Source organism: Salvelinus fontinalis, chromosome 37, assembly GCF_029448725.1.
Source record: "Salvelinus fontinalis isolate EN_2023a chromosome 37, ASM2944872v1, whole genome shotgun sequence".
Lineage (NCBI taxonomy): Eukaryota > Metazoa > Chordata > Actinopteri > Salmoniformes > Salmonidae > Salvelinus > Salvelinus fontinalis.
Genome location: NC_074701.1, coordinates 6448978 through 6476763, shown reverse-complemented (window position 1 = coordinate 6476763; position 27786 = coordinate 6448978). Strand labels below are relative to the sequence as shown.

Genomic DNA, 27786 nt, shown 5'->3' with positions numbered 1-27786 from the left:
ATTCAACATAACTTGATGAATAAAGCTGTATTTTTATTAGGGACGGAAGATGATAAACAAAGCCATAATGTCCTGTGTGATTTCTCATACACACCGAAAAGTAGCACGCATAAACCAGAAATGGCAGATGAGAATGGAAAACATGATGCCCCTGAGTGCATGAGAGAAACTGCAGGAAAGAACCCACCCTGACAGCGATAGTTACTTTCCAGACACTGATCATAAGCATCAAGAGACGTGATGAGGAATGAGCATGCAACTTATATCACATTTAAATACCATTGCACTAATCACACAATAAATCATACTGGTCAAGAAAAAGTCCAAAAAGATAACCCATTTCACACCCAGCTTTAGGTTAACAATTAAATGCAGCAAACATTTTTACCAAAGATATACAGTGATTGGTCTAAGCGGACACATAACAAGAAAATAAACTAAGTTGGCATCAGATTTTTTTAATACTAGACTCTTGCAACCAGACAAGGAAATACAAGCCTCTGTATGCCGTTCACAAATAGAGCATCCAATGTGTAACAAACAAACCCAAGCAGTGAAAGCATTAATGTCATAGTGTGAAGTAAGGCATCATTGTATTTCCTTGTCAGTGTCTTCAGAAGAGGAGCAAAGTGCTGACTGCTAAGAAATCATCATGGATGGGAAGAAAGCCTGGTCCCTGATCTGTTTGTGCAGTCTTCCCAACTCCTACGGTCATTGGTGTGACAATGGCCGTAGGAGTTGGCCAGAAGGCACAAACAGATCTGGTACTAGGCTAGGAGAGAGATGCTGCTTTCATAATTACAATAAATGATATGCATGCATTTACACCTGGCAATATTACTATTGTACACGTATAGCCTATATACACAGGTACAGAAAGGTTGGAAACATTGATAACAAAATGTGCATGATTAAGAATAAAAAATGTTTTTCTTCCATTAAAGTAGACAAGTCACTCCTGAAAGGTGCATTCTAATATTTTTGGGGAGTTCATGATAAACAAAAAAAAATCAAAAATGAAAAAAGCTTTTTAGTATTGGTATATGTACAACATATGAACAATGTGCAAATCTGATTTCATGCAAACGTTTGCATAATTAGGCCAGAGGGGTATACTACAATGCAGGAAAACCAAGGTAGACAGCTAACTTTATAAATGAACCAGATAATACGTCATTTCATTTTTATTCAAGCTAAAACTGTAAAATGGGATGTTCGTGGAATCAATTAATGTCCATATCTTCCTAGAAAGTTATCCAGAACATTCAAACAAGTTGATCCTATATTTTGTGACATACTCCCCCAGGTGCTGTATAGGGTAGACAACCAGAAGCCAACTTGCTATGTCAACTTAGCAGGAACAACAGCTCTAGCCACTAAGTTCAGTGTCCATTTGGAGTATTTCAACTCCTGACCTCATGGAGATTCATCCAGCCTGCGTACTACAGCAAGCATTCACACACCAACACACTCATCCCCTAGAACACAACCACACACACACACTGGGCACCATCCATGTACAAACCCAAAGCGTTCAGGCAAGCAACACATCCCCAGCACCGGTTATGTCATGTAGTTCCCTAATTCAGACCAATTAAAGAATTAAGTGTAAGTCTCCAACCTCCACAAAATTACTCCAACAGGTACTTGCAACAAACCCTGGTTACATGATCTTCTAATCTACACAACACACACAATAGTGTCCTCCATCAATATTTGTTTTTTTACATTAAGTACACATTAATTTGAGTCCTTTCCTCTGCGTCATCAAAGACCATGCTGGAAAACAATACTATCGGTAAATGAAATACCTCTATGGAAACAAACTGGATGTATCCAAATTGCATTTATAAAATGGTAGCTTATGAAGGAACATATCAAATTCATGTACTGTGTTCCCATACATATACATGGAAGCCTACATGCCACAATGTAAGCTAACCAAGACAGAATTAATGACGTAATAGGATCACTTTGAGGACCTCCCAACCCCAACATTAAGATTACCTCCTATAAATAAACAAGTCATGAATAACAGGTAGAAAATGTGTTCAATGTAAGATCGCTGAAAAGATGGCCATGCCACTAGCACAGACAAAGACAACATAAGTGTACAATGTAGCAGAGTACATTTTGAAAACGGCAATAATGATTACTGGTATTAAACGATAACATCGTCACAGAGGCAAAAAAGCGGTGTCACTTTCCTCAAAAGCCGACGAAGTTCCCGAAAAAAAAGCAAAGATTCTGATATATGGAACGAGTGCAAATGTACATAGAAGTCCATGTCCAAATCCAGTTTTGTTTTTCAGGATCCACATTCTACAAAATGTGATGTCACAATACTCTATAATGTTATCCCATTGCTAGTGAGGTTGAGGGTGCAAACAATAAGAAATACACAATACGCATTGAAATACGCAAGAAATACGCAAGAATACGCATGGTTAGGTAGGAAGCCTGAGCAATGTTAACACGAACATCTCCACAGTGAAGTTTTACTAGGTCGGGGACAATTCAAAAAACTTGACACATTTTCTGCAAAGTAAGTTGCATTTAGAGTTCCTCGTCTACCATTAGTCCATATAATGGGTGTTCTATTAAATTGGTTAAAAACTGTTTTCTTTCTTTAAAAATGCATATCTGACAGTTAAAAAGGCAACCCGAAAGAAACTGGGAAAATAAATACAGGGGACTTTCCACTTCTGCCACACCGTGACTAGTATCTTATTATCTCAGACACTACAGTGAACTTCTCCATACAAAAATGTTTGTTAAATAAGAACATTTCACATTGTATTGTATGTACTTCGTTTTACGAATCGGGTGAATTACCTGATTTTGGTAAGCAATATGGGTGCTAATTAGAGGGGCCATCTTGTCCACAGATTTTTTGTTATTTGACATTGATAATCTGACAGAAGAAGAAGAATATATTAGAGATGTGGGCAAAAGATAAAATGTTTCACGAGGAAACAAACAATCTCCTGAAAGAGTAACTGAAAAGGCGTAATAATCCAACACTAAGGCATTGACGCTTACAAACAGCAGAGTCTGGAAAAAAAATTAAATTAATACACACATACAGAAAATACATTTCTCTCCCTATGACACACAGAGTGAAGGGGTGATCATATTTGTTTAGGTTGGCGAGAAAGGCGAGAGAGAGAGAGAGAGAGAGCACGCAGGGACTCTGCAGGCCTTGCCCAGCTCAAACCATCTTGAGAATGTCCCCTCTCCTACCGCATCCATCCACACATCCCCTTCCTCACCCTGAAAGCCTCTAGCCCCAGATTGCCAGCCTTACTGTTGTTCTGGTTAGGGCATGGGGCAAAATACTTTCTCTGTAGTCCCAAGACATTTGATGAAACATGTCCTGCTTACAGTATTGTCTTTGGGGCACAATCTATTTTAGGGATGACCAGTGGTAAGTAACCAGTCATTTGTTGATCCTGTCCTTTGCCCCCAGCCCCCCCCCCCCCCCCCCCCCCCCCCCCCCCAGTCCTGACCTGCCTGGCCGGTTGGATTAGGGGGAGGTGGAGGCAGACGCGTGGAACTTAACAAAGGCAATGGCAGCCAACTCCTTGCAGAACTCCTCCAGTACGATCACCCCCTCCAGCAGGGTCATGTGGTCGATGCTACATAGGAAAGACCAGGCAGGCACAGTGTCAAATTTAAACACATCCCCTTCAAGTCAAATAGTTCTGTCTACCTGAACTAGGCCTAAATGTGTTTATGTGGCCAATGCTACACAGAAAAGGGGAAGGGACAGGGGTTGGTTTAGGGTTGGGGAATGCTGTCAGCATGGCCACTGCTCATTAAATGTGTCACTCATTGTTTCAAGCCACACCCCGCAAAAGTACCTCAGTCTGTTCAAGAACCTATAATAACGTTTTGGGGAAACATTCAGTGCAAACCATTTCGTACCATGATTACGGATAATCCTGGACGAATCGCGAATAAATAATAACGATTATTTGCGATTCATTCAGGATTATCCATAATCATGGTAGCATCCACATGAACGTAGAAGTGTTAAGAAACATATTATATTATTATTTAAAAGAAGGACCTCCAAAATGACACAATACATGATTTACCATTCATTTCCATTGGGCAACAAATGATCTGAAACCAGTGGAGGCTGCTAAAGGGGAGGACGGCTCATAATAACAGCTGGAACGGAGCGAATGGAATGCCATCAAACACATGGAAACCATGTGTTTGACGTATTTGATGCCATTCCACTTATGCCATTACCACAAGCCCGTTCTCCCCAATTAAGGTGCCACCAACCTCCTGCGTCTGAAACACAACCAAAACTAACTGCAAATACACCCAACAAGTTTGTAGAGTCACACGCTTGATGTTGTCATTGCATGCTAGGAATATGGGACCAAATAGTAAACTTTTGACTAATTTCATTTTAAGAATCTTTAGGGGTTTCAATAATTTTGGCCTGTACCTTTGAGAGAAAATAAAGTATTACTTGTTAAAGAACATTTCTTTCTCTGAGCAACTGTATTAGTATAAAATATAATTTAGCTCAGTATTTGAATGATATATTTTATAAATGCTCATCTTGATCAAGGGAGTCAATAACTTCAAACCTCACTATATACACTGAGTATACAAAACAATGCTGCTGGGTTTTTCACGCAGTTTTCCGTGTGGATCAAGAATGGTCCACCACCCAAAGGACATCCAGCCAACTTGACATAAATGTGGGAAGCATTGGCATCAACATGGGCCAGCATCCCTGTGGAATGCTTGACAACTTTTAGTCCATGCCCCGACGAATTAAGGCTATTCTGAGGGGAAAAGGGGGTTCAACTCAATATTAGGAAGGTGTTCCTAATGTTTTCTACACAGCTGAAAACTGTTGTCCTGATTAAAGAAGCAATTCTCGGCAGAGTTGCAAAGACAAAGCCATATCTCAGACTGGCCAATAAAAAGAAAAGATTAAGATAGGCAAAAGAACACAGACACTGGACAGAGGAACTCTGCCTAGAAGGCCAGCATCCCGGAGTCGCCTCTTCACTGTTGACTTTGAGACTGGTGTTTTGGGGGTACTATTTAATGAAGCTGCCAGTTGAGGACTTGTGAGGCGTCTGTTTCTCAATCTAGACACTAATGTAATTGTCCTCTTGCTCAGTTGTGCACTGGGGCCTCCCACTCTTCTTTCTATTCTGGTTAGAGCCAGTTTGCGCTGTTCTGTGAAAGGAGTAGTACACAGCGTTGTACCAGATCTTCAGTTTCTTGGCAATTTCTTGCATGGAATAGCCTTTATTTCTCAGAACAAGAATAGACTTGACGAGTTTCAGAAGAAATGTCTTTGTTTCTGGCCATTTTGAGCCTGTAATCAAACCGACAAATGCTGATGCTCCAGATACTCAGCTAGTCTAAAGAAGGCCAGTTTTATTGCTTCTTTAAATCAGGACAACAGTTTTCAGCTGTGCTAACATAATTGCAAAAGGGTTTTCTAATGATCAATTAGCCTTTTAAAATTAGCTAACACAACGTGCCATTGGAACACAGGAGTGATGGTTGCTGATAATGGGCCTCTGTACACCTATGTAAATATTCCATAAAACAAATCTGCAGTTTCCAGCTACAATAGTCATTTACAACATTAACAATGTCCACACTGTATTTCTGATCAATTTGATGTTATCTTAATGTATGTATAATAATTAATGTATGTATAATATATTTGCAAGTGTCTAAAAACCTGTTTTCACTTTGTCATTATGGGATATTGTGTGTAGATTGATGATTATTTTTTATCCATTTTAGAATAAGGCTGTAATGTAACAAAATGTGGAAAAGGTCAAGGGTTCTGAATACTTTCCGAAGACACTGTATGCATGTACGTACTTAGGCAGCCCGCTTAGGCGGCCCACCCAAGGTTTTACATGGCAGAAACATCCCTGGAAAAACGGTCAAACCTTAACACATCCACTTCAAATGAAAGACATCTGGCTAGTAGCTACCTGATCTACCTGAATTCAACACATCTTACTAATCTTTTGGGAAGTACAGAAACCTTTCACAGGGTACTTACTTCAGACCCTCTGGTTCGAGGCCAAGCAGTCTCTTTCTTACCAGCAGGAGTTTGGGTGTGAAGTCTGGGATGCGCTGAATCCTCAACATGAGGTCCCCAACCACCTGACAGAGTGAAATGCACAGGGGGAAATCAGTGTTACAGTATAAAAGGCTCAGAGCTGGTTCAATACTGACAATAGCCGGGTTCCCATCCCATTGGCAAGAGATTTATACGAATATTCTAAAATAAGCATAAAAACAATATTCACATTTTCCCACCAGAGAGGTTTCCATCAAACTAACTTGTTGCAGATAAAAGGCAGTGTGAGAACATAGCACATAGAATATACCATTTGCAGTTAAACTCCCATGTGCCAAATAAAAAACACAAGTTAAACGGGTTTCCATTGCATTTTCAACTCTACTGATGGGTTCTCGCAAGAGCGCACGTAATAGCCTACACGATGAGATTATTATGATGAGATCGTTTTTATTTGTCAGGTCACCAGAATAAGACCCTCAATATTGATTGGAAAGGAGCATCTAGCGCCTCACCTTGCACTTTCACCACCCTGTGAAGTTCATCCTAACTTATTTAACTTGTAGCTTGATAAACGGCATGCTTTTCCGACTCGTAGTGGGAGGACCACACAACATGTCATTGCGTGACTCCAAGTTTAGTTTGATATGATGGTCATTATATAAATATTTGCGCATAAAAGCGTTTCCACCGACATTTCTTAACATTCATTCATTTTACTGACAACTTGTCTCGCATATTTAGTTGTGTCGACATTTGGAAAGTTGACAGGAAAATGTTTCCATAAGGCCTGTCATAACATGTTTTATCCGACATGTACTTTACTCGCATAAAATGGTTGGATGGAAACCTGATTATTGAGGAAATTGTTACGTTTACATAAACGTGACTATAACATAATTGCCCTAACTAAATTGATACTCAAGATTGACTCTACTCAACAAAAATTGTTCCCCCATAGGCCCACAACCTTAACTACCTTACTACAATCACTTCAATATCAATTCATGAGAGATCAATAGAGGGGATCTGAGTATCTGCTCGTGTTGATTCCTCAACATACCCTGACGATGACGGAGAAGAGGGACCTGCAGCCGGGGCCCAGGTTGATGTAAGGATCCAGCAGGTACTCATGCATGTGTGGGTGGGGTAACAGAGACAGCTTAGACAGCACTGACGTCACATGCAGGTTCACATCATAAGGCTGGAGGACAGAGAAGGGAGAGTCAGTGAGCTCAGGTACACCATGATGAGTCTAGATTACCACAATATCGCTAAACTCACAAAGCAGATTTAAGTGTTTAATCCAATTGATACCGCGTCTGAACATTCTGGGCCGGTGTTCCTGACACAGATTAAACCTATTCTTGGACTAAGAAGCACTTTTAACGGAGAATCTTCTGGAAATCGGAGATCTTTCCTTGACTTCAAACTCACCTGATCCAAAATACGGCCCATTCTGTCGAAGAGGACTTTGAGGAAGTGGCCCTCGAAGAAGGGACTGTCCAGGTCACACTTCTCCATGGCCTTGGGGGTGCCGCGCCAGTCCCATCTCTGACAGATCCCGCAGTAGTCCCTGAACTAAGAAAAGACGAGGACAGTGATGATGTTGAGTTATGACATTGAGTAGACAACATGCCAATCCATTCAGTGTTAGTAACAAATCAGAGATCCACGGTCGTGTTCAGTAGGCTCGAATCAGAAGCAGACAGTTCAAGAGCGAGTGACACGGGGAGATACTATCTGAACTTACATAAGAACAATAAGAAACACGTGCAAAACGGTTTCCAACGGTGTGCCCTAATGAACACAACCCAGATCTCTATTGAGTTCAGTGAATTAGAAGCTAGGGAACGGAACATGAGAGACCTGGAGAACTCACCTGTCTGTGTGCGTCTCTTAGGTAGGTGTCATAACCCGTTCCCTCCACATGAGACGAGGACTTGGCTTCATCTGGCACCAAACACAGGAAACTAAAGCAAACCGAATAAAAACAATATAGGGTTATATGATGCATGCATCTTACTTCCTAAAAGTTTTAAAATATGGAACAAGATAAGGCACATGTTTCCTAGGAAATACTGTGTACCTGTTAACAATCTTGTGGACCTCGGTCTTTCCATCAGGCTTTGCGTGGTAGGGACTGTGTGTTGGGGAGCTGCTCAACCAATCAGGGCTGGCCAACCTGTTCTCTGGAGAGAAGTCGTCACCAAACAGAGGGTCCTCTTCAAGGTCTCTGAAAGACGTAACAAAACACCCGTTGGCAGATTCAATGTAAAACGCATTACATTTTACATCACTAAGATAATTGGTTACAATAAGCTTAAGCTCAAATGGAGGAGTTTCTGACAATATGCTTGTATGCTTACATATTGTCGGGGATTTCAACCTAATGTTATGATACTAGGCGTGGATATTGGGTTTTCTAATTCAAAGAGACAGTAGTTCACACAGATATGAAATCTGTCTTATTAGGGTTGTGTGTCTGTCATTATGTGAACAGATTGAAGAAATAACAGGCAGAATTCATTAAGGAGTGATATTCCATGGAATTTGCATTAGTTGCCCCTACTAATTTCAGCCCACAGAACAAAATCTCACATCATGCGCGCTGGCCAAGACAGTGAATTCTTCATCTGTCACGAGGGACTAGGCCCCAACATACTGAGGAACCATGCAAATTAATTTCATATTCAGAATTCCATGATTGCTATGCTCAAGTTCTTTTTTTGTGGTTGTTGTAGTGCATTGCCATTTAATTCATGGTTCCAAGTTATGGACACACCATCTGTGAAGTATTGTGTATTGTGGCACCTACTGAGGGAATACACTTTTTATTCATTGTATTTCCACTACCATTTCTGAATGCAGTTATATAGTTAGAACCCCAGAGCCCATGCAGCCAGAGGACAGACTCGGCAGAGGGATCCCTTACATGAAGTCGTGGGGCTGGCCGTTCTCCACAGGCTCCCTCTCCTCTTGGGGCTTGTTCTCCAGGTAGTTCCTCTCCTCCAGGCTGCGTAGCATCAGACTGTGGAGGACGTGCTGGTTGGGCTTCTGGATCAGGTGCTCAAACAGACGCAGGGTCATGATGCTGATCTGTGGGAAACATATTTGGAGGCTATGAGCACAAAGGAAGGAACTGAGTTTCAACAGTGAGCTTGTGAGACACAAATTTAAAGCAGGACACGTGGTCACTTCTGGGTGTCATTTTAACAGTTTAAAGCAAGACTCAGTTATGTAATTTGTGTATGTCAGGGTGACAATTTTACTTTTTTGTAAACAAACCCAGGCAAGACGTGCTCTACCATAGAGTTATCAAGCGGCCGCTGGAACAGCCATTCTTTGTGATCAGTATCAGCCAGTATTATTTACAACAAGCATGTAGGCTACTACTGTATTAAAAAAAAATTATAAATAGGTTGAGTCAGCTATGAACGTTACTGAAATCAAATGTAATTGGATAAGAGCGTCTGCCAAATGATTCAAATGTAAATGTACAGTGCATTCGGAAAGTATTCAGACCGCTTGACTTTTTCCACATTTTGTTACAGCCTTATTCCAAAACGTACTCAATTGTTTTTCCCCCTTCATACAGTAGTAGTCAAAAGATTTAGAACACCTACTCATTCAAGGGGTTTTCTTTACTTTTACAATTTTCTACATTGTAGAATAATAGTGAAGACATCAAAACTATGAAATAACACACATATGGAATCATGTAGTAACCAAAAAAAAAAAAGTGTTAAACAAATCAAAATATATTTTATTTTTGAGATTCCTCAAAGTAGCCAGCTTTTGGTTTGACAGCTTTTCACACTCTTGGCATTCTCTCAACCAGCTTCACCTGGAATGCTTTATATCACTCTCCTTGGTCAAATAGCCCTTACACAGCCTGGAAGTGTGTTTTGGGTCATTGTCCTGTTGAAAAACAAATGATAGCCCAACCCAGATGGGATGGAGTATCTCTGCAGAATGCTGTGGTAGCCATGCTGGTTAAGTGTGCCTTGAATTCAAAATAAAAATCACCCCCACATCTCTTGCTCCCTGCTTCACGGTGGGAACCACACATGTGGAGATCGATGAGGATTTTTATTTATTTAATCCATTTCAATATAAGCCTGTAACGTAACAAAAGGTGGAAAAAGTGAAGGAGTTTGAATACTTTCCGACTGCACTGTATTATCACTTGTGAATGATGCCCAGCAAAGGCAAGGCCATTTTTCAAATCATAGTCGCACACCGCATGTAGCCTAGCCCATAGGCCTATATGTTTTGATAAGGTTTGTATCACAACTAAAGTGGCCAAATAACTTCTTAAAATGAAGCCCATTAATCCACTTTACAATGGGTGTAGAGCCTGTCAGACATACACAGCACGAGTTTCATTTTGGGGGAAGATAATCTTCACCATAAAAATGCACCTTTATAATAAAAGCATTACATGCATAATCTCACTTGTGGTCACTTTTGAGAATGGTGTTTTCGAGCTAATGGAAGATTTGCACTTATATCCTACTGCCGTGTGCGCATTGCTGCACTTATAATGTGAAGAAATGGCCTAATCGTTCATCAACATTTTAAGCTACACGTCCTCATCTGTTGCATCAGGCTCATTGCTTAAAACAGTTTTTTTGGATGCTAGTGGTTGTATTAATTTTGGATCTATCGCATCACACAACTGGAATATTTGGAATATTGGATTTCTTGCACAGAATAGGTCAACTTTAGTACTATGAGGGATAGTCGACAGTTGACAGACTAGTGCTTTTGCTGTTCGTTAGGCCTACTCATCTTGTTGGCTGACGAAAAGTAAATGTGGACAGTTGTTCCAATATGCGCCTAGGAATTGGATAAGGACGCGCAGTTGTGTGTCTTCACTTGTAGCCTGTGAAAAAAGACCTGATCACGTGAAGGAGAGCCATGTGAGTGAGGTGCTTCGGGCACGCAGCCTTGAGAAGGAGATTATAATTATTATATTCAGCCCAAGGGCACAACGGCCACACAAAGGGGATGCAGCCGGGAAATTCAAGGCATTATCAAGTGCTTCTCAAATTGTGAATAAGAGACTAAGTTAAGTGTGTACAGCCTGTGCAAGAAACAAAGCAGAGCTCATGCCTTTCATGCTAATTTTTTCAAATCATCATTAGAGTTGCATCATGCAGCATTAGAATGTATTATAACATACAGCCCAATGTTTGTATCACAACTAAAGTTACATAAATAACTCAAAATTAAGCATATAGGAGTACCAGTTTCTTTGTTAACCACTCAACACAGAATAGCCGCATGTGCGCACACCCTCAAATCCTTTGGAGAATATTATATATATATATCAATTGTATTCTTCATACTATAAAATAATATAAAATAACACCATGGAATTCTAAGCAAACCTTGTCTGCTAAATTAACTAGTGTAACCCACAGCCATACAGCATAGCCAGATCAGGGCCTAACATAAGGACAACTCCGAGTATGCTATTCTGTTCTGAAATAGACTACATTTTCCTCATGTCATGTTTCTTTAGACCTGCCTAAAATAAATAAGGCATTTATTGTGATGGTGTAGGCCATATTACATGGATTTATTCGACTTTTTCAAATGTTCTAAAGGGTTGCATCAGTGGCTTGTAGGCTATACGTGGAACCCAGGAGCCGCTAAATGTGTTTATGTTAATCCGGTCAATTACCTTGAGACCGGAAGCTATTTGCTTGACAACCATCGGCTGACAAAATTTCATGACTTCCACAGCCCTAACAATGACAGAGAAAATCCCAGTAAATTATTTTTCCACCATCAGTCGCCTCCTCCACCCTACAGACTCTGGGCCTCACACAGCCACAATGTTACGGCTAAAATCAACACCATCCGACAGAGCATTGTATCCTCCAACCTCAACCCCACACTGGCTCCTAGCCCACCACCCATATCTAAGTGACTTTGCTCTAGTCTCGCCCGGCTGTTGTGTTCGAAATCATCTAAACTACCAGTGGCACCCTCGACCCTATTTCAACATCACTTTTCAAAACATGATCAGTTGCTCTCATCCAGTTTGTAACCAACCTATTCAACAAGTCCTTCCACACTGGGCATGTTCCGTCACTGTTCAAAATCGCTTCCATCACCCCTTTGCTCAAGAAACCATCCCTTGACCAAGACCTCCTCTCAAACTACTGGCCTATTTTCCAACCTCCCATTTTTATGTTAAGTCCTGGAGAAGATATTGGCAACTCAGCTTCAGTCACACCTCAGTGCTATCCATCTTTATGAGGCACTTCAGTCTGGCTTCAGGCCCATGCAGAGTACTGAGACAGCCCTGGTGAAGGTTGTCAATGACATGCTCATGGCTGCAGATACAGGATCCCCCACCATCTTGATTCGCCTCGGAGAGCACACTGCCATCTGTGGGACCACCCTAAACTTGTTCACTGCCTACCTCTCTAACCGCAAGCAGTACATCACCCTCGGAGAGGCAAGACCCTTGCAGTGACCCACAAGGGTCAGTGTTAGGACCTATCCTCTTCCTACATGTTCCCACTTGGCCAGATCTTCAGACAAGTGTCCAATTCCACTGCTACGCAGACGACACAAAAGGTGTCCATTAAAACTAAGCCTGACAACATCTGCTCTCGTAACATTGTCCAACTGACTGGAAGAGGTCAAATCTTGGATGCAGAACAGCTTCCTACAACTCAACAGCAGCAAGACAGAAGCAACGCTGATAGGCACCCCCCAGCAGATCAACTCCTGCAGCATCTGCCCTGTCATAAATGGCCACATCATCCCCATCTCTTCAGTCATCATTAATTTGGGTGTGACATTCGACCCTGCTCTCTCCTTCAATGACCACATTAGTCACATCTGTAAAACGTCATTCTTTCATCTGAAGAACATCTCCCGCCTAAGACTCTCTCTCACCACATCTGAAGCAGAAAAGCTAATCCATGCATTCATTTTCTCCACAATTGATTATGGGAACACAGTACTTCGGGGCCTGCCTGCAAATTCAATTCATAAACTACAGCTCATCCAAAATCAGTGCTGCAAGGATTCTGACACAAACAAAAAAAAGTCTGCCCACATCAACCCCACCCCAAGTCTGCCCACATCAACCCCATCCTTTCTTATATATATCCTTTCTTATATATCCATCCTTTCTTATATATATATATTTAAAACAAAGTCAACAATGCAGCCACTGCTAGCTAGCCTACTTCAGCAGTACTGTATCATTTTAATCATTTTAGTCAATAAGATTTTTGCAAGGTAAGCTTAACTTTCTGAACATTCGAGACGTGTAGTCCACTTGTCATTCCAATCTCCTTTGCATTAGCGTAGCCTCTTCTGTAGCCTGTCAACTATGTGTCTGTCTATCCCTGTTCTCGCCTCTCTGCACAGACCATACAAACGCTTCACACCGAGGCCACCCTAACAAGGTGGTCCCAGCGCGCACGACCCACGTGGAGTTCCAGGTCTCCGGTAGCCTCTGGAACTGCCGATCTGCGGCCAACAAGGCAGAGTTCATCTCAGCCTATGCTTCCCTCCAGTCCCTCGACTTCTTGGCACTGACGGAAACATGGATCACCACAGATAACACTGCTACTCCTACTGCTCTCTCCTCGTCTGCCCACGTGTTCTCGAACACCCCGAGAGCTTCTGGTCAGCGGGGTGGTGGCACCGGGATCATCTCTCCCAAGTGGTCATTCTCTCTTTCTCCCCTTACCCATCTGTCTATCGCCTCCTTTGAATTCCATGCTGTCACAGTTACCAGCCCTTTCAAGCTTAACATCCTTACCATTTATCGCCCTCCAGGTTCCCTTGGAGAGTTCATCAATGAGCTTGATGCCTTGATAAGCTCCTTTCCTGAGGACGGCTCACCTCTCACAGTTCTGGGTGACTTTAACCTCCCCACGTCTACCTTTGACTCATTCCTCTCTGCCTCCTTTCCACTCCTCTCCTCTTTTGACCTCACCCTCTCACCTTCCCCCCCTACTCACAAGGCAGGCAATACGCTTGACCTCATCTTTACTAGATGCTGTTCTTCCACTAACCTCATTGCAACTCCCCTCCTAGTCTCCGACCACTACCTTGTATCCTTTTCTCTCTCGCTCTCATCCAACACTTCCCACACTGCCCCTACTCGGATGGTATCGCGCCGTCCCAACCTTCGCTCTCTCTCCCCCGCTACTCTCTCCTCTTCCATCCCATCATCTCTTCCCTCTGCTCAAACCTTCTCCAACCTATCTCCTGATTCTGCCTCCTCAACCCTCCTCTCCTCCCTTTCTGCATCCTTTGACTCTCTATGTCCCCTATCCTCCAGGCCGGCTCGGTCCTGCCCTCCCGCTCCGTGGCTCGACGACTCATTGCGAGCTCACAGAACAGGGCTCCGGGCAGCCGAGCGGAAATGGAGGAAAACTCGCCTCCCTGCGGACCTGGCATCCTTTCACTCCCTCCTCTCTACATTTTCCTCTTCTGTCTCTGCTGCTAAAGCCACTTTCTACCACTCTAAATTCCAAGCATCTGCCTCTAACCCTAGGAAGCTCTTTGCCACCTTCTCCTCCCTCCTGAATCCTCTTCCCCCCCCCCCTCCCTCTCTGCAGATGACTTCGTCAACCATTTTGAAAAGAAGGTCGACGACATCCGATCCTCGTTTGCTAAGTCAAACGACACCGCTGGTTCTGCTCACACTGCCCTACCCTGTGCTTTGACCTCTTTCTCCCCTCTCTCTCCAGATGAAATCTCGCGTCTTGTGACGGCCGGCCGCCCAACAACCTGCCCGCTTGACCCTATCCCCTCCTCTCTTCTCCAGACCATTTCCGGAGACCTTCTCCCTTACCTCACCTCGCTCATCAACTCATCCATGACCGCTGGCTACGTCCCTTCCGTCTTCAAGAGAGCGAGAGTTGCACCCCTTCTGAAAAAACCTACACTCGATCCCTCCGATGTCAATAACTACAGACCAGTATCCCTTCTTTCTTTTCTCTCAAACTCTTGAACGTGCCGTCCTTGGCCAGCTCTCCTGCAATCTCTCTCAGAATGACCTTCTTGATCCAAATCAGTCACGTTTCAAGACTAGTCATTCAACTGAGACTGCTCTTCTCTGTGTCACGGAGGCGCTCCGCACTGCTAAAGCTAGCTAACTCTCCTCTGCTCTCATCCTTCTAGACCCATTGGCTGTCTTTGATACTGTGAACCATCAGATCCTCCTCTCCACCCTCTCCGAGTTGGGCATCTCCGGCGCGGCCCACGCTTGGATTGCGTCCTACCTGACAGGTCGCTCCTACCAGGTGGCGTGGCGAGAATCTGTCTCCTCACCACTGGTGTCCCCCAGGGCTCTGTTCTAGGCCCTCTCCTATTCTCGCTATACACCAAGTCACTTGGCTCTGTCATAACCTCACATGGTCTCTCCTATCATTGCTATGCAGACGACACACAATTAATCTTCTCCTTTCCCCCTTCTGATAACCAGGTGGCGAATCGCATCTCTGCATGTCTGGCAGACATATCAGTGTGAATGACGGATCACCACCTCAGGCTGAACCTCGGCAAGATGGAGCTGCTCTTCCTCCCGGGGAAGGACTGCCCATTCCATGATCTCGCCATCACGGTTGACAACTCCATTGTGTCCTCCTCCCAGAGCGCTAAGAACCTTGGCGTGATCCTGGACAACACCCTGTCGTTCTCAACTAACATCAAGGCGGTGGCCCGTTCCTGTAGGTTCATGCTCTACAACATCCGCAGAGTACGACCCTGCCTCACACAGGAAGCGGCGCAGGTCCTAATCCAGGCACTTGTCATCTCCCGTCTGGATTACTGCAACTCGCTGTTGGCTGGGCTCCCTGCCTGTGCCATTAAACCCCTACAACTCATCCAGAACGCCGCAGCCCGTCTGGTGTTCAACCTTCCCAAGTTCTCTTACGTCACCCCGCTCCTCCGCTCTCTCCATTGGCTTCTAGTTGAAGCCCCCATCCGCTACAAGACCATGGTGCTTGCCTACGGAGCTGTGAGGGGAACGGCACCTCAGTACCTTCAGGCTCTGATCAGGCCCTACACCCAAACAAGGGCACTGCGTTCATCCACCTCTGGCCTGCTCGCCTCCCTACCACTGAGGAAGTACAGTTCCCGCCCAGCCCAGTCAAAACTGTTCGCTGCTCTGGCACCCCAATGGTGGAACAAACTCCCTCACGACGCCAGGACAGCGGAGTCAATCACCACCTTCCGGAGACACCTGAAACCCCACCTCTTTAAGGAATACCTAGGATAGGATAAAGTAATCCTTCTGACCCCCCCCCTTAAAAGATTTAGATGCACTATTGTAAAGTGGCTGTTCCACTGGATGTCATAAGGTGAATGCACCAATTTGTAAGTCGCTCTGGATAAGAGCGTCTGCTAAATGACTTAAATGTAAATGTAAATATCCATTGGCTACCTGTTTCTCAAAGAATTGACTATAAAATTCTCCGCCTCATCTATAAAGCCGTAAATGGCATCGGACCCGGCATCTACAAGGTGTCGAAAGCTTTCGACAGGGATGCTGGCCCATGTTGACTCCAATGCTTCCCACAGTTGTGTCAAGTTGGCTGGGGGGATGAATAACGTTTTTGCCTGTGCTGCAGATGGCTATATTGGGTGCTGGAGCATCCTCAGCACTCCTACCTCCCGCAGCCATGTGGATTGGTATGGCTCTAATCCAATGAGGTCTTTATGAGAAGAGACATATAATGGCAAAGCATTTAGGCTATGTTATCCTTTATGATGATACAATGTCTGAGGCCAGTTGTCATGGTAACACATCAAAATACAGGGAGAGCGCACATACAGGGAGAGCGCACTACAGGGAGAGCGAACTTATTCATGACAATTTGGACATCCTGTAATACCTATTCGTGTGACACATGCGTTTACACTGGGGTTAGTGCTTTGGCATTGATGTCCAGTAGGCCTAAGTGCAGTACAGATGTAGGATGTTCAATGCTTCCTACAGTTGTGTAAAGTTGGCTGGATGTCCTTTGGGTGGTGGACCATTCTTGTTACACATGGGAAACTGTTGAGCATTAAAACCCAGCAGCGTTGCTGTTCTTGACAAAAGCTGGTGCTCCTGGCACCTACTACAATACCCATTTCAAAGGCAGCTCAATATTTTGTCTTGCCCATTCACCCTCTGAATGGCATACATACACAATCCATGTCTGAATTTTCTCAAGACTTAAAAATCCTTCTTTAACCTGTCTCCTCCCCTTCATCTACACTGATAGAAGTGGATGTAACAGGTGACCTCAATAAGGGATCATAGCTTTCACCTGGTCAGTCTATGTCATGGAAAGAGCAGGTCTTCCTAATGTCCTGCATACTCAGTGTATTTTTTTTTCTTTTTTTTTTCTATTTCATGCATGCATAATGAAAAGCACAATTCTTTACAAATGTAATACATTAGACACATTTAGTGAATGCTACAGGACTGAAAGCCATTGAATAGAACAAACACGTATCTGTCGCTAACAAATACAGTCAAGGGTGGTGACTACAATTCATTCGAGGCAAGGCACACTGGGAAATATGCAAATAAGGTAGAATAAATTCTCAAGTTGAATTGTATGTTTACTCAATCTAAAATTCAAAGTTGAGTGAAAATTCACCAAACTCACAATCCTATATATATTTTTTTTTTACATTGTAGATAGCTAGCTGGCTTTTGTGATTATCATTGGCACAGCAGCATGCTGGCACTAATTGAGTCTAAAACATTATCCAGCAAGTGGAAAATATTTTCCAATCCTTTGCTGAATTATTTAAAAATAATAATAATAATCAAGCTAGTACTTGACCAATTCAGAAAAAATATTTCCTGGATCAGCTGATGGTTGAAAACAACCCTATGCCTGACTAAATAGATGGATACCCAATGTGCAGCCAACAAGTAGCCCTATTTGCCTATGCATATTGAAGAACCATGCAAGTTAGGTGACTCTTTCGGTTAAAAGCATTCAATTTTGCAATCGCATACAACATTTTGGATTTGTATGCCCATGAAAACCGTCAAATATCACATGAACATTTGATAAATTGGTGCTGCCATTATTAACGAACCATCTCATAGACTAAGCAATACTTTTGTCCCGCTGATGGCTCATAAGGGATCGATGGGATAATTGATTAGAATTAAGCTTCAGACCATTCACACCTAGCCTAATGGTAAATCAGCTCACAATTGTCTGGACACTTTCCTACCTGTGCAAATTGAGGTTGCAATATATTTTCTTTCAGTTTCTCTGTTTCTTAAATTGAATACGTGCATGTTTTACATTTATTCATTCATGTATTAGTAGGTTTATGGATTACATTTTCCAATCCAAAATCACCCAACCCGGTTTAATGTATTTGCAGAGAATGCAGAGCATAGGAAATATCACTATAATAAGGCTACTAGGTATAAGACTGTTTTTACCTAGGTTAAACTGAGTTTCCCTGCCGAAACCACCAGCCTGATGTTTCTCAGCCAATGCGGTGAGAGAGCACGCACAGGCTGGCGGGTGCCCGGACAAAAGACTTCGCTGACAGAGAGTTCCATGAAGGAGCAGCGTTCGTGCTAAAATATAACACGTTGGGGCATTGACCAAACAGTCTTCTCTACTTCATCACATTGGAAAAATACAGTATATTTGTCCCATGTCAAACCCAACCACCAGAGGCAGAGTGTGTGTATCAAGGTGTAGCTAAGTGTATTATGCATGAATATGGGTGGTCACCTCATCTGACAGGTGGTCACAGTGCTCTATGAGTCTGTGTCGGAGGGGGTTCTGGGCAATGCTGGCTAGGGTCTCTGGTCCTTTCTCCTCCCCTAGGAGGAAGTAGACCATGTCCTGCAGCAAGGCCTCCGAGGTCACCTGGCGGATGATCCTGTTAAGCAAAGCCGTGGAGGTCAGGATGCCCACCTCCGACCTAAACAGGGGACAGAAGGGACACTGTCATCCACTGACATTGTCATCTTTCATTGTCAATGGATCTAGTCAGGGGCTGACATACATACACATTCAAACAAAGAGAGGCACCTATGAGTGTTCCTCTGAATAGGAACTTACGTCTGCATCAGCTGGGGTTCCATGACCGCCACAAAGAACCTCTCTCTCACTGCTTTAGCCAACACTGCAGCCGCCGTCTTAGGGTACAAGACCCAAGAAATGTTTCATTACTCACAAAGTCACTTTGATATAAAAACTATAGACGTACATAATGCAAGTATTTGTGAGTCTTGTGTATGTGTATGTATATATATATATACACTGCTCAAAAAAATAAAGGGAACACTTACATTTTTTTTTTTCAGCCAGGAAGCATAGGAACTGAGAAGTGGTCTGTGGTCACCACCTGCAGAACCATTCCTTTTTTGGGGGTGTCTTACTAATTGCCTATAATTTCCACCTTTTGTCTATTCCATTTGCACAACAGCATGTGAAATTTATTGTCAATCAGTGTTGCTTCCTAAGTGGACAGTTTGATTTCACAGAAGTGTGATTGACTTGGAGTTACATTGTGTTGTTTAAGTGTTCCCTTTATTTTTTTGAGCAGTGTATATATATATATATATATATATAGCTAAATTGTATTATCTTATGTTTTTGCTGAATTAAATTCTAACAAGTCCGTGTACTATTTAAAGAATGTTCCAGTCGATGGTGAGTCAGTGGTGTTGCTCATTACCTTCTGAGCCTCTTTGATGAGCTGGTCGCAGTAATCGAGCCAAGATAGGAAGGAGATGAGTGCTCGCTTCCCAGTGAAGATGGCAGCATCATCCTTCATGTTATACACATCCAGCCTGCAACAGACACAATTAGATATTATACTTTTCTGATGCCGATTCTTAATTGATCAAGAAGCATTTTCATTCTATAGTTGTCTTAACTTGGCTAGGGATATTGGTTGTGTTCTAACAGAGGAATCGTGTAATATTTCTATTCTGAATTGAGGCCAGTGTTTGGCCATAGGTTCCTCTCAGGGGAGATTTTAGTTTGATGAGGTCTAATGTAGCTTGTTAAGTGTCCAGTGCAACTAAAACAGGGTTAGCATTGATAAAATCATTACAGTCAATTACAACCAATTTTCTAAGGATGTAACAATTTACCGATACGCATCTGTCCCCGATTCAAATGTTTAAAGATCTTTCATCGGTCTGCATTACGAAAACAGATTCGTAATGTTTGAATCAGCGGTTCACTAAACTGTTTGCTCGTATCACATTCTTTGTACCGTCCTAAAATAGCTGATATTTTGTGAATACTGATTCGTCCGCTCTTTCAGTGTTGAACTGCATGTAACTGCGTTGACAGTCATTGATCGACAACTAATTTGGCATACGTGCCAAACACCACCAGGCAATATCAGCAGCCTAGTCAAACTGCACACTGTGCCCAGTTTTGTGCGCTGACCAAGACGAGGTAGACGGCCTGTTCCCGATCCTGCACATCTGCGCAGCACCTTCAGCAATCAAACGCAAAAATGGCTTACGTGATTTCAGGCTTTACTACTTGGGTGCTAACCAATGTAATTTGCGAGGTTATTGTTATACATTTACATGTAAGTCATTCAGCAGACGCTCTTATCCAGAGCGACTTACAAATTGGTTATCTATGTTATCTATGCGCTGTTGTGTTTCACCAGAATAAAAGTAAGATACAGGAGCCAACTCCAATTTGTAAGTCGCTCAGGATAATAGCGTCTGCTAAATTACTTACATGTAAATGTAAACTCTCATCTGGCTATACCTGCTGAATGGGGCTTACGATAGACTTTATTTGGCCTGTCACCATCAGCAACAGTTTTGGTAGTTTAGCTTTAAACGAATCAGTGTATATGGTCATTTTTACATACAGTATATAGTATATATACAGTATATAGTATATAAAAGTTGATCATTTCGAGGCGCACTGCATGGCTGAAGCGCGGGGAGAAGATCTCCCTGTAAAAACTTCCAAACGGTCAAAACCATTCCATTTTGAGATAGGGGTGAAATCCAAAGTTGTGCTATACACCGAGTGTACAAAACATTAGGAAGACCTGCTCTTTCCATGACAGACTGACCAGGTGAAAGCTATGATCCCTTATTGATGTCACCTGTTAAATCCACTTCAAATCAGTGTTGATGACGGGGAGGAGACACGTTAAAAGAAGAATTATTAAGGCTCAAGAAAATTGAGACATGGTTTCATTCAGAGGATGAATGGGCAAGACAAAAGATTTAAATGCCTTTGAACAAGGTATGGTAGTAGGTGACAGGCGCACCGGTTTGAGTGTGTCAAGAACTGCAATGCTGCTGGGTTTTTCACACTTAACCATTTCCCGTGTGTATCAAGACTGGTCCACCACCCAAAGGACATCGAGCCAACTTGACAACTTTGGAAGGCATTGAAGTCAACATGGGGCAGCATCCCTGTGGAACGCTTTCGACACCTTGTTGAGTCCATGCCCCGACAAATTGAGGATGTTCTGAGGACAACTCAATACTAGGAAGGTGTTCCTAATGGGTTTTTTTGTTACACGGACATACAGTCCCAGCTCATGAGCTCTATCAGCAGCAGATTGTAATTTATACTGAACAAAAATATAAACGCAACAATTTCAAAGATTTTACTGAGTTACAGTTCATATAAGGATATCAGTTAATTGAAATAAATAAATTAGGCCCTATTGATTTCACATGACTGGGCATTTGCCTCATGCAGCGTGACATGTCTTCTTCGCATTAAGTTGACCAGGCTGTTGATTGTGGCATGTGGAATGTCCCACTCCTCTTCAATGGTTGTGTGAAGTTGCTGGAAATTGGCTGGAACATGCTGTCGTACACGTCGATCCAGAGCATCCCAAACATGCTCAACGGGTGACATGTCTGTTGAGTATGTAGGCCAAGGAAGAGCTGGGACATTTTCAGCTTACAGAAATTGTGTACAGATCCTTGGAACATGGAACCGTGCATTATCATGCTGAAACATGAGGTGATGGCAGCGGATGAATGTCATGACAGTGGGCTTCAACAAATGTTAGTACATCGAATCGTATCGCATCGATTCTTTCTCTAATCAAACCGAATAGTTTCAAACTAAAATGTATCGTTCCTGTATTGCATCGGAACCCATGTATACGTATTAAATCGTCTTGAAAGGGAAACATCCCTACAATTTTCCCTTGGCAGACCATTCACTGATACTAATTTAGAGAGGGGGGTATGCTACAGATGTGTCCCAAACGCACCCATATAGTGCAATACTTTTGACCAGGGCCCATGAGGTTCTGTTCAAAAGTAGTCCATGTGCCCTAATCTCTCTTGGGACAGACACACGTAACATAGGCTGGCATCGCAGCATCCATCACCAGACTGCAACGACCAAGGAGAACATTTTGATTTATTCATCACTGATCATTTGAACAAAATCAGGATTTTGCAGTTGTTCGCATCTTTCGAATTTCGAAAGTTCCTGTTTAGGAGGTTGACACTTCGCTAGTCTGGTTAGTATCTTTTCTCATACATCTCCCCCCAGAACATGATGGAGCATCTGACGCAATTACACACGTTTTTAGTTCTGGGTTTCCCGAGATTAATGGAACCTGGTCAAAAATAGTGAACTATTTTGGAATAGGGTGCCATTTTGGGCACACACTATATGTAGCATTACAGTGCCTTCAGAAAGTATTCATATCCCTTGACTTATTCCACATTTTGTTGCGTTACAGCCTGAATTCAAAATAGATTAAAATATATTTTCCCCCTCAACCATCTACACACAATGCCCCATAATGACAGAGAAAACATGTTTTTAAACATATTTGCTCCTTTATTGAAAATGAAATAGAGAAATATCTCATTGACATAAGTATCACACGTTAGAATCACCTTTGGCAGCGATTACAGCTGTGAGTCTTTCTGAGTAAGTCTAAGAGTGTTGCACACCTGGATTGTACAATATTTGCACATTCTTTTTAAAATTCTTCAAGCTCTGTCAAGTTGGTTGTTGATCATTACTAGACAGCAATTTTGAAGTCTTGCCATGGATTTTCAGGCCAATTTAAGTTAAATGCAATTAGGCCACAAGGAACATTAAAATGTTGTCTTGGTAAGCAACTACAGTATATAATTGGCCTTTTGTTTTAGGTTATTGTTCTGCTGAAAGGTGAATGTCTTCTAGTGTCTGTTGGAAAGCAGATAACCAGGTGGTACTCAGTGATGTGTTCGATTTTCCCCAAACATAACACTTTGTATTAAGGACATTATTGCATAGGATGCTTGTTTTGGAATATTTGTATTCTGTACAGGCATCCTTCTTTTCACCCTGGCATTTATTCATCCTCAGTTCTACCACAGCCATTAAACTCTGTAACTGTTTTAAAAAGTCAACATTGGCCTCATGGTGAAATCCCTGAGCGGTTTCCTTCCTCTCCGGCAACTGAGTTAGGAAGGACGCCTGTATCTTTGGGGTGACTGGGTATACCATCCAAAGCAGAATTTATAACTTCACCATGCCCAAAGAGATATTAAATGTCTGCTTTTTGTATTTGTACCCATCTACCAATAGGTGCCCTTCTTTGCGAGGCATTGAAAAACCTCCCTGGTCTTTGTGGTTGAAATTCACTGTTTGACTGAGGGACCTTACAGATAATTGCGTGGGGAACCTAAATGAGGTAGTCATTAAAAATGTATGTTAAACACTTAATGCACAAAGAATGTGTCCATGCAACTTATTATGTGACTTTACTCCAGAACTTATTTAGGCTTGCCATAACAAAGGGGTGAATACTCATTGACTCAAGAATATTCAGCTTTTATGTATTTATAGCATTTATGTATTTGTAAACCTTTCTAAAAAATATAATTCCACATTATGGGATATTGTGTGTAGGCCTGTGACACAAAATCTAAATTTAATCCATTTTAAATTCAGGCTGTAACAATATAATTTGGAAAATCCAAGGGGTGTGCATACTTTCTGACAAAGCAGAGGTAGCTTGAGAAGTGGACAGCAAAACCTCACCCCCAGTTGACTGACTCCACTGTCTCAATGTCCAGGGGATCCATGGACATGGGGAGAGCCTTGTAGAAGGCCGACAGTCTGTCAGTCAAGAGTTCACAGAGCTCAGTGTTCTCCGTCAGACACTTGGCCGCGGCCGGCTCAGGCAGACTGACCAGCAGCATGAGGCCCTCGCATGCCTTCACCACTATCCTGCCATCCTGAGAGAGAGAAAAACATGAATATAGATGCTACTCAAACACAAACACAGTTCAAGCTACATTAAAAACACCACTAAGCCTATTCCCACTGCAACCTCAAATCAAAACAGACTATATCAATCATCAGTGTGGTATGAGTAACCTGGTCTCAGATCTGTGATATGAGGAGGTACTGACCGGACTCTTGGTGAGGTTGAGGAGAGACGTGACTATGTTGTAGTTGTTGACGTTGTTGTTGTTGGACTGAGCAGCAGCAGACTTGGGTTCCTCAGGTGATTCAGCTGCCTGTCCCTCTGCCTGGGGCTGACCTGTGTCTGGTGAAGCCAAGTCCTCCCTAACCCCCTCTACACCGGGCCTCTTTGGGTCAGGCCTCTTCACTTTATTCTGTGAACCAGGAGATACAACAAAAAAACTATTGTAGGATTCAAACTGTGTGACGTCAGTTCAGCTGTCTCTCAAGTCTCCTTACTGAAACGTCCTGACTCGTTTTCATTAGGGCACACTAACAAAACATTTTGCAACATGAAAAAAAGCCAAATTTCATTTTTTGGATAAGTACAGATAGTGAATACCTTTCTATTTTAATCAATTTCAGAGCATTTGGTGCCCAATGAAGACAGCCCTGCTGTCTCTGTTATGGTAGCATCTTATGGACATAAAACTTACCTCCAGGAAGAAGTTAACGAGGTAGGGGTCCTGCTTTAGTTTGGCACAGACAATGCAGAGAAACTGGATCTCCTCGTTCTCCGTGGGAGCAGCCAGGATCTCTCCACACAGACGGATGAGTTTCTGAGGAGACAACCAGAGAGACACACTACTTCACACTGAAACAGTGTACAAATAACATCTACATAGTAAACACATCCGTGTGTTAAAACCATCCATATCTACAAAGTAAAACGTCTTGGATCTCACCTGTACAGGTCTATGGACATTGATGTGGGGCAGAAGAGGCTGGTGAATGCGTCCTAGCAGCTTGGTGTAAAAACTCAGAACCTGCTGCTTCATTCCCGGAGGACACTGATGGAGACAAAACAACACCAATAGATTAAGAAACACCATGGTACTTTTCATACTTGATCTGCTCTTTCTAACATGATTTGGTATAGGCGAACTATCCAACAGAGTGCAGTGAGGTCTTTTACTTTTTTCACACTACTGAGCAAAGTCTTGCTGTACTGTGCTCGCCTGGTTACACATCCACTAAAGTTGCTGAAAAGGACAATGTGAAAAGAAAATGTCAGAGCCAGTTCAGTGTGGTTCGAGTTGGCATGATAGTGTGAAAAGGGCATTGTTCCCCTTACATCGGCCTTGCCCAGGGTGAAGAGGGTCTCTAGGATCTTGTGGTGCAGCAGGTACTCCATGCAGGGCCCAGTCTCTCCAGACTCTCTCTCTGACTCCTCCTGCGTCAGGATGTCCAGCATCTGCTCCAGATGGGACGGGATGTTGGTGTCTGTCACAGGTGCTTTGTCATCTGACACAGAAGAAATAAACAAATACTGCTTTCGAATCACATTGTCGTCACAGGTAATACGTCAATGATAACACATCTCTACTCCATGTCTGTTTACAGTGATTTGAAACTCATACATGATGTCTATTAGGTGTTGTTTACTGGTCTTACCTGATGTCTCTATGTAGTAATGTGTGATGGCTTTCCAGTGATACACAAAGTCCTCCTGCAAGGGCAGTGAAGGCGCAAGCTGAAACAGAAAAAGAAATGAAATCAAAACCATGTTTAATCACACAATATTGTCTGATTAACCAGTGTCTGATTAATTAGTTTAGACATCTTTACTACAGGCCTACTGCCAGTCTGTGTGTAACGCAACCAGGCTCTCTTGACCAGGCAAGCTGCACAAACATGTAATCTGCTTGAGCAGATCTTTTCACTCTCTCTGCACATCGGACATGTCGGCCTACTTCTTGTAGCCCCCAAATGTAGTGTCTTATAACAGTATATATATATATATAAATAGTGTACTGTCAATCTCGTTTGCGCAACGCCGACAAGCCATCTTATCAACAAGGGTGTGGAGAAATCTACCAGATATCCAACCCTTGCTAACGTTTGAAAGCAGATGAAAACGTTCAGCAGCCGACTAACTAGACTCGCATGTACATCACAACAATTAATTAGCCTTTCTCGCTTGACGGGAACCCCGTATGGTAACGTTAAAAGGTCAGAGGGGTATACAAAGCAGGTTTCAGACAAACAGACAAAAATAACTTATATGCCGACCTTTGGGCTAACGTAGTTAGTTAGGAACGCTAAACTTAGATTTGTTTTCTGTGGTGTTGACTCAATTAGACCATACCCATTTCAAGCTTATTTTTTTTTACAGATTGCAGAGATGTAAACATTAGCTTGCTAACGTTAGCTAAATAACGTTAGCTACCCCGGCCATAATCAGAGCAATGTAGCTAACAGCTTTAGATAATTACTTCAATCACATTGCTTAATATGAAGTGAAACAAGCCCGGAAACCAGAGCGAAAGTGTTAGCTAACCAACTAACGTTAGCTAGTTAGGCTTTGTTGGACACCTCTGTTAGCGTTAGCAGCACCTACGATCACATCTGGCAAAGCTAGCTGACATCCGCTAACAGTTACGTGGTTAACTTCAATAGAACACCCAGTTAGGCCCAATTGTGTCCGACCTCGATTGAACCTTTCTTCCAGAGGTTTGACATCTTCCACATAAATGAAAAACTCACCGCCTCGACTGCGTGCTGTAGAATCGATGTAAATTTGGAGAACATTTTGTTCTTCGACTGGACCAGTTTGTCACGGGAAGACCTAGAGAATTCCTCTATCTTCTTCCTGTTGTTAGCGCTGCGATCCAGATTGGAGTTTTCATATAATGACCCTTGAAGGAAAATAAATGCAAACAATAAAACGCACAGTGGACTCTATCTCACAACCACTGTCACAACACAAACTACTATGACGTTCGCCTCTGTTGGACACCGTGGCACTTCCCCAGCCAAGGAGTAATATAACAGATAGAACAACGAGCCAGATATTTTACCGGATGTATGAATGTGAAGCATCTGGTTGGCGTTTCGACTCACTACCAAATGTGGTGGTGATGATAGGAAGCCCAGTGGACGTCTGTGGGAGAAGATGGAGCGAGATGGATTTTGACCGACATTCCTCTAATTTTGTCATCGATGAAACAGTTGAGCTCAATGCAGTTTTCTTTTTTCAAAACTATAATCTGTTACGAACAGAGTGGACTAAGTTTTGTAGACTTTGCCTTTTGCTTTCTTTAGAAGGAACGCAAGGGCGATTGAGTTATTGCACACAGTGCACTTCACATAGCAGGCTTTCCCCAACTGAAATATGCAAATACATGCAAGAACGTGCCAATAAGATATCACTAGCTCGTTCTTGGCTCTGCCCACCTACTTGCTTGCTTTAGCCACGACAGGCTTTTGGTCTATCTTGGGTTACTTATAAAAAATCTTGGGCAATATCTTTCT

At 42.7% G+C, this 27786-nt stretch overlaps 1 protein-coding gene across 1 annotated transcript; it reads right to left on the bottom strand.

The window, feature by feature from the left end:
• Nucleotides 1-12: 12 nt before the first annotated feature.
• fhip2a (FHF complex subunit HOOK interacting protein 2) lies at nt 13-27786 on the bottom strand. Its single transcript, XM_055901754.1, has 18 exons — nt 27333-27786; nt 27019-27170; nt 25927-26005; nt 25607-25776; nt 25218-25322; nt 24969-25091; nt 24480-24686; nt 24106-24302; nt 19787-19901; nt 19168-19244; nt 18835-19027; nt 9021-9184; nt 8175-8321; nt 7968-8058; nt 7523-7666; nt 7149-7289; nt 6065-6168; nt 13-3638 (listed from the first exon to the last, which is right to left on the bottom strand). Exons 1-18 carry the CDS (start codon nt 27352-27354, stop codon nt 3527-3529), a joined length of 2343 nt encoding a protein of 780 aa, XP_055757729.1. The 5' UTR covers nt 27355-27786; the 3' UTR covers nt 13-3526.

What these genes read in the sequence shown, in the direction of transcription:
- fhip2a (XM_055901754.1), bottom strand. Translation starts at nt 27,354, where the DNA reads ATGCTTCACATTCATACATCCG. An exon ending in ATGTCCATAGACCTGTACAG is followed by an intron (nt 25,092 to 25,217) that starts GTGAGATCCAAG and finishes TTGTCTCCTCAG; the next exon opens with AAACTCATCCGTCTGTGTGG. An exon ending in GAACCCCAGCTGATGCAGAC is followed by an intron (nt 19,028 to 19,167) that starts GTAAGTTCCTAT and finishes TCCCCTGTTTAG; the next exon opens with GTCGGAGGTGGGCATCCTGA.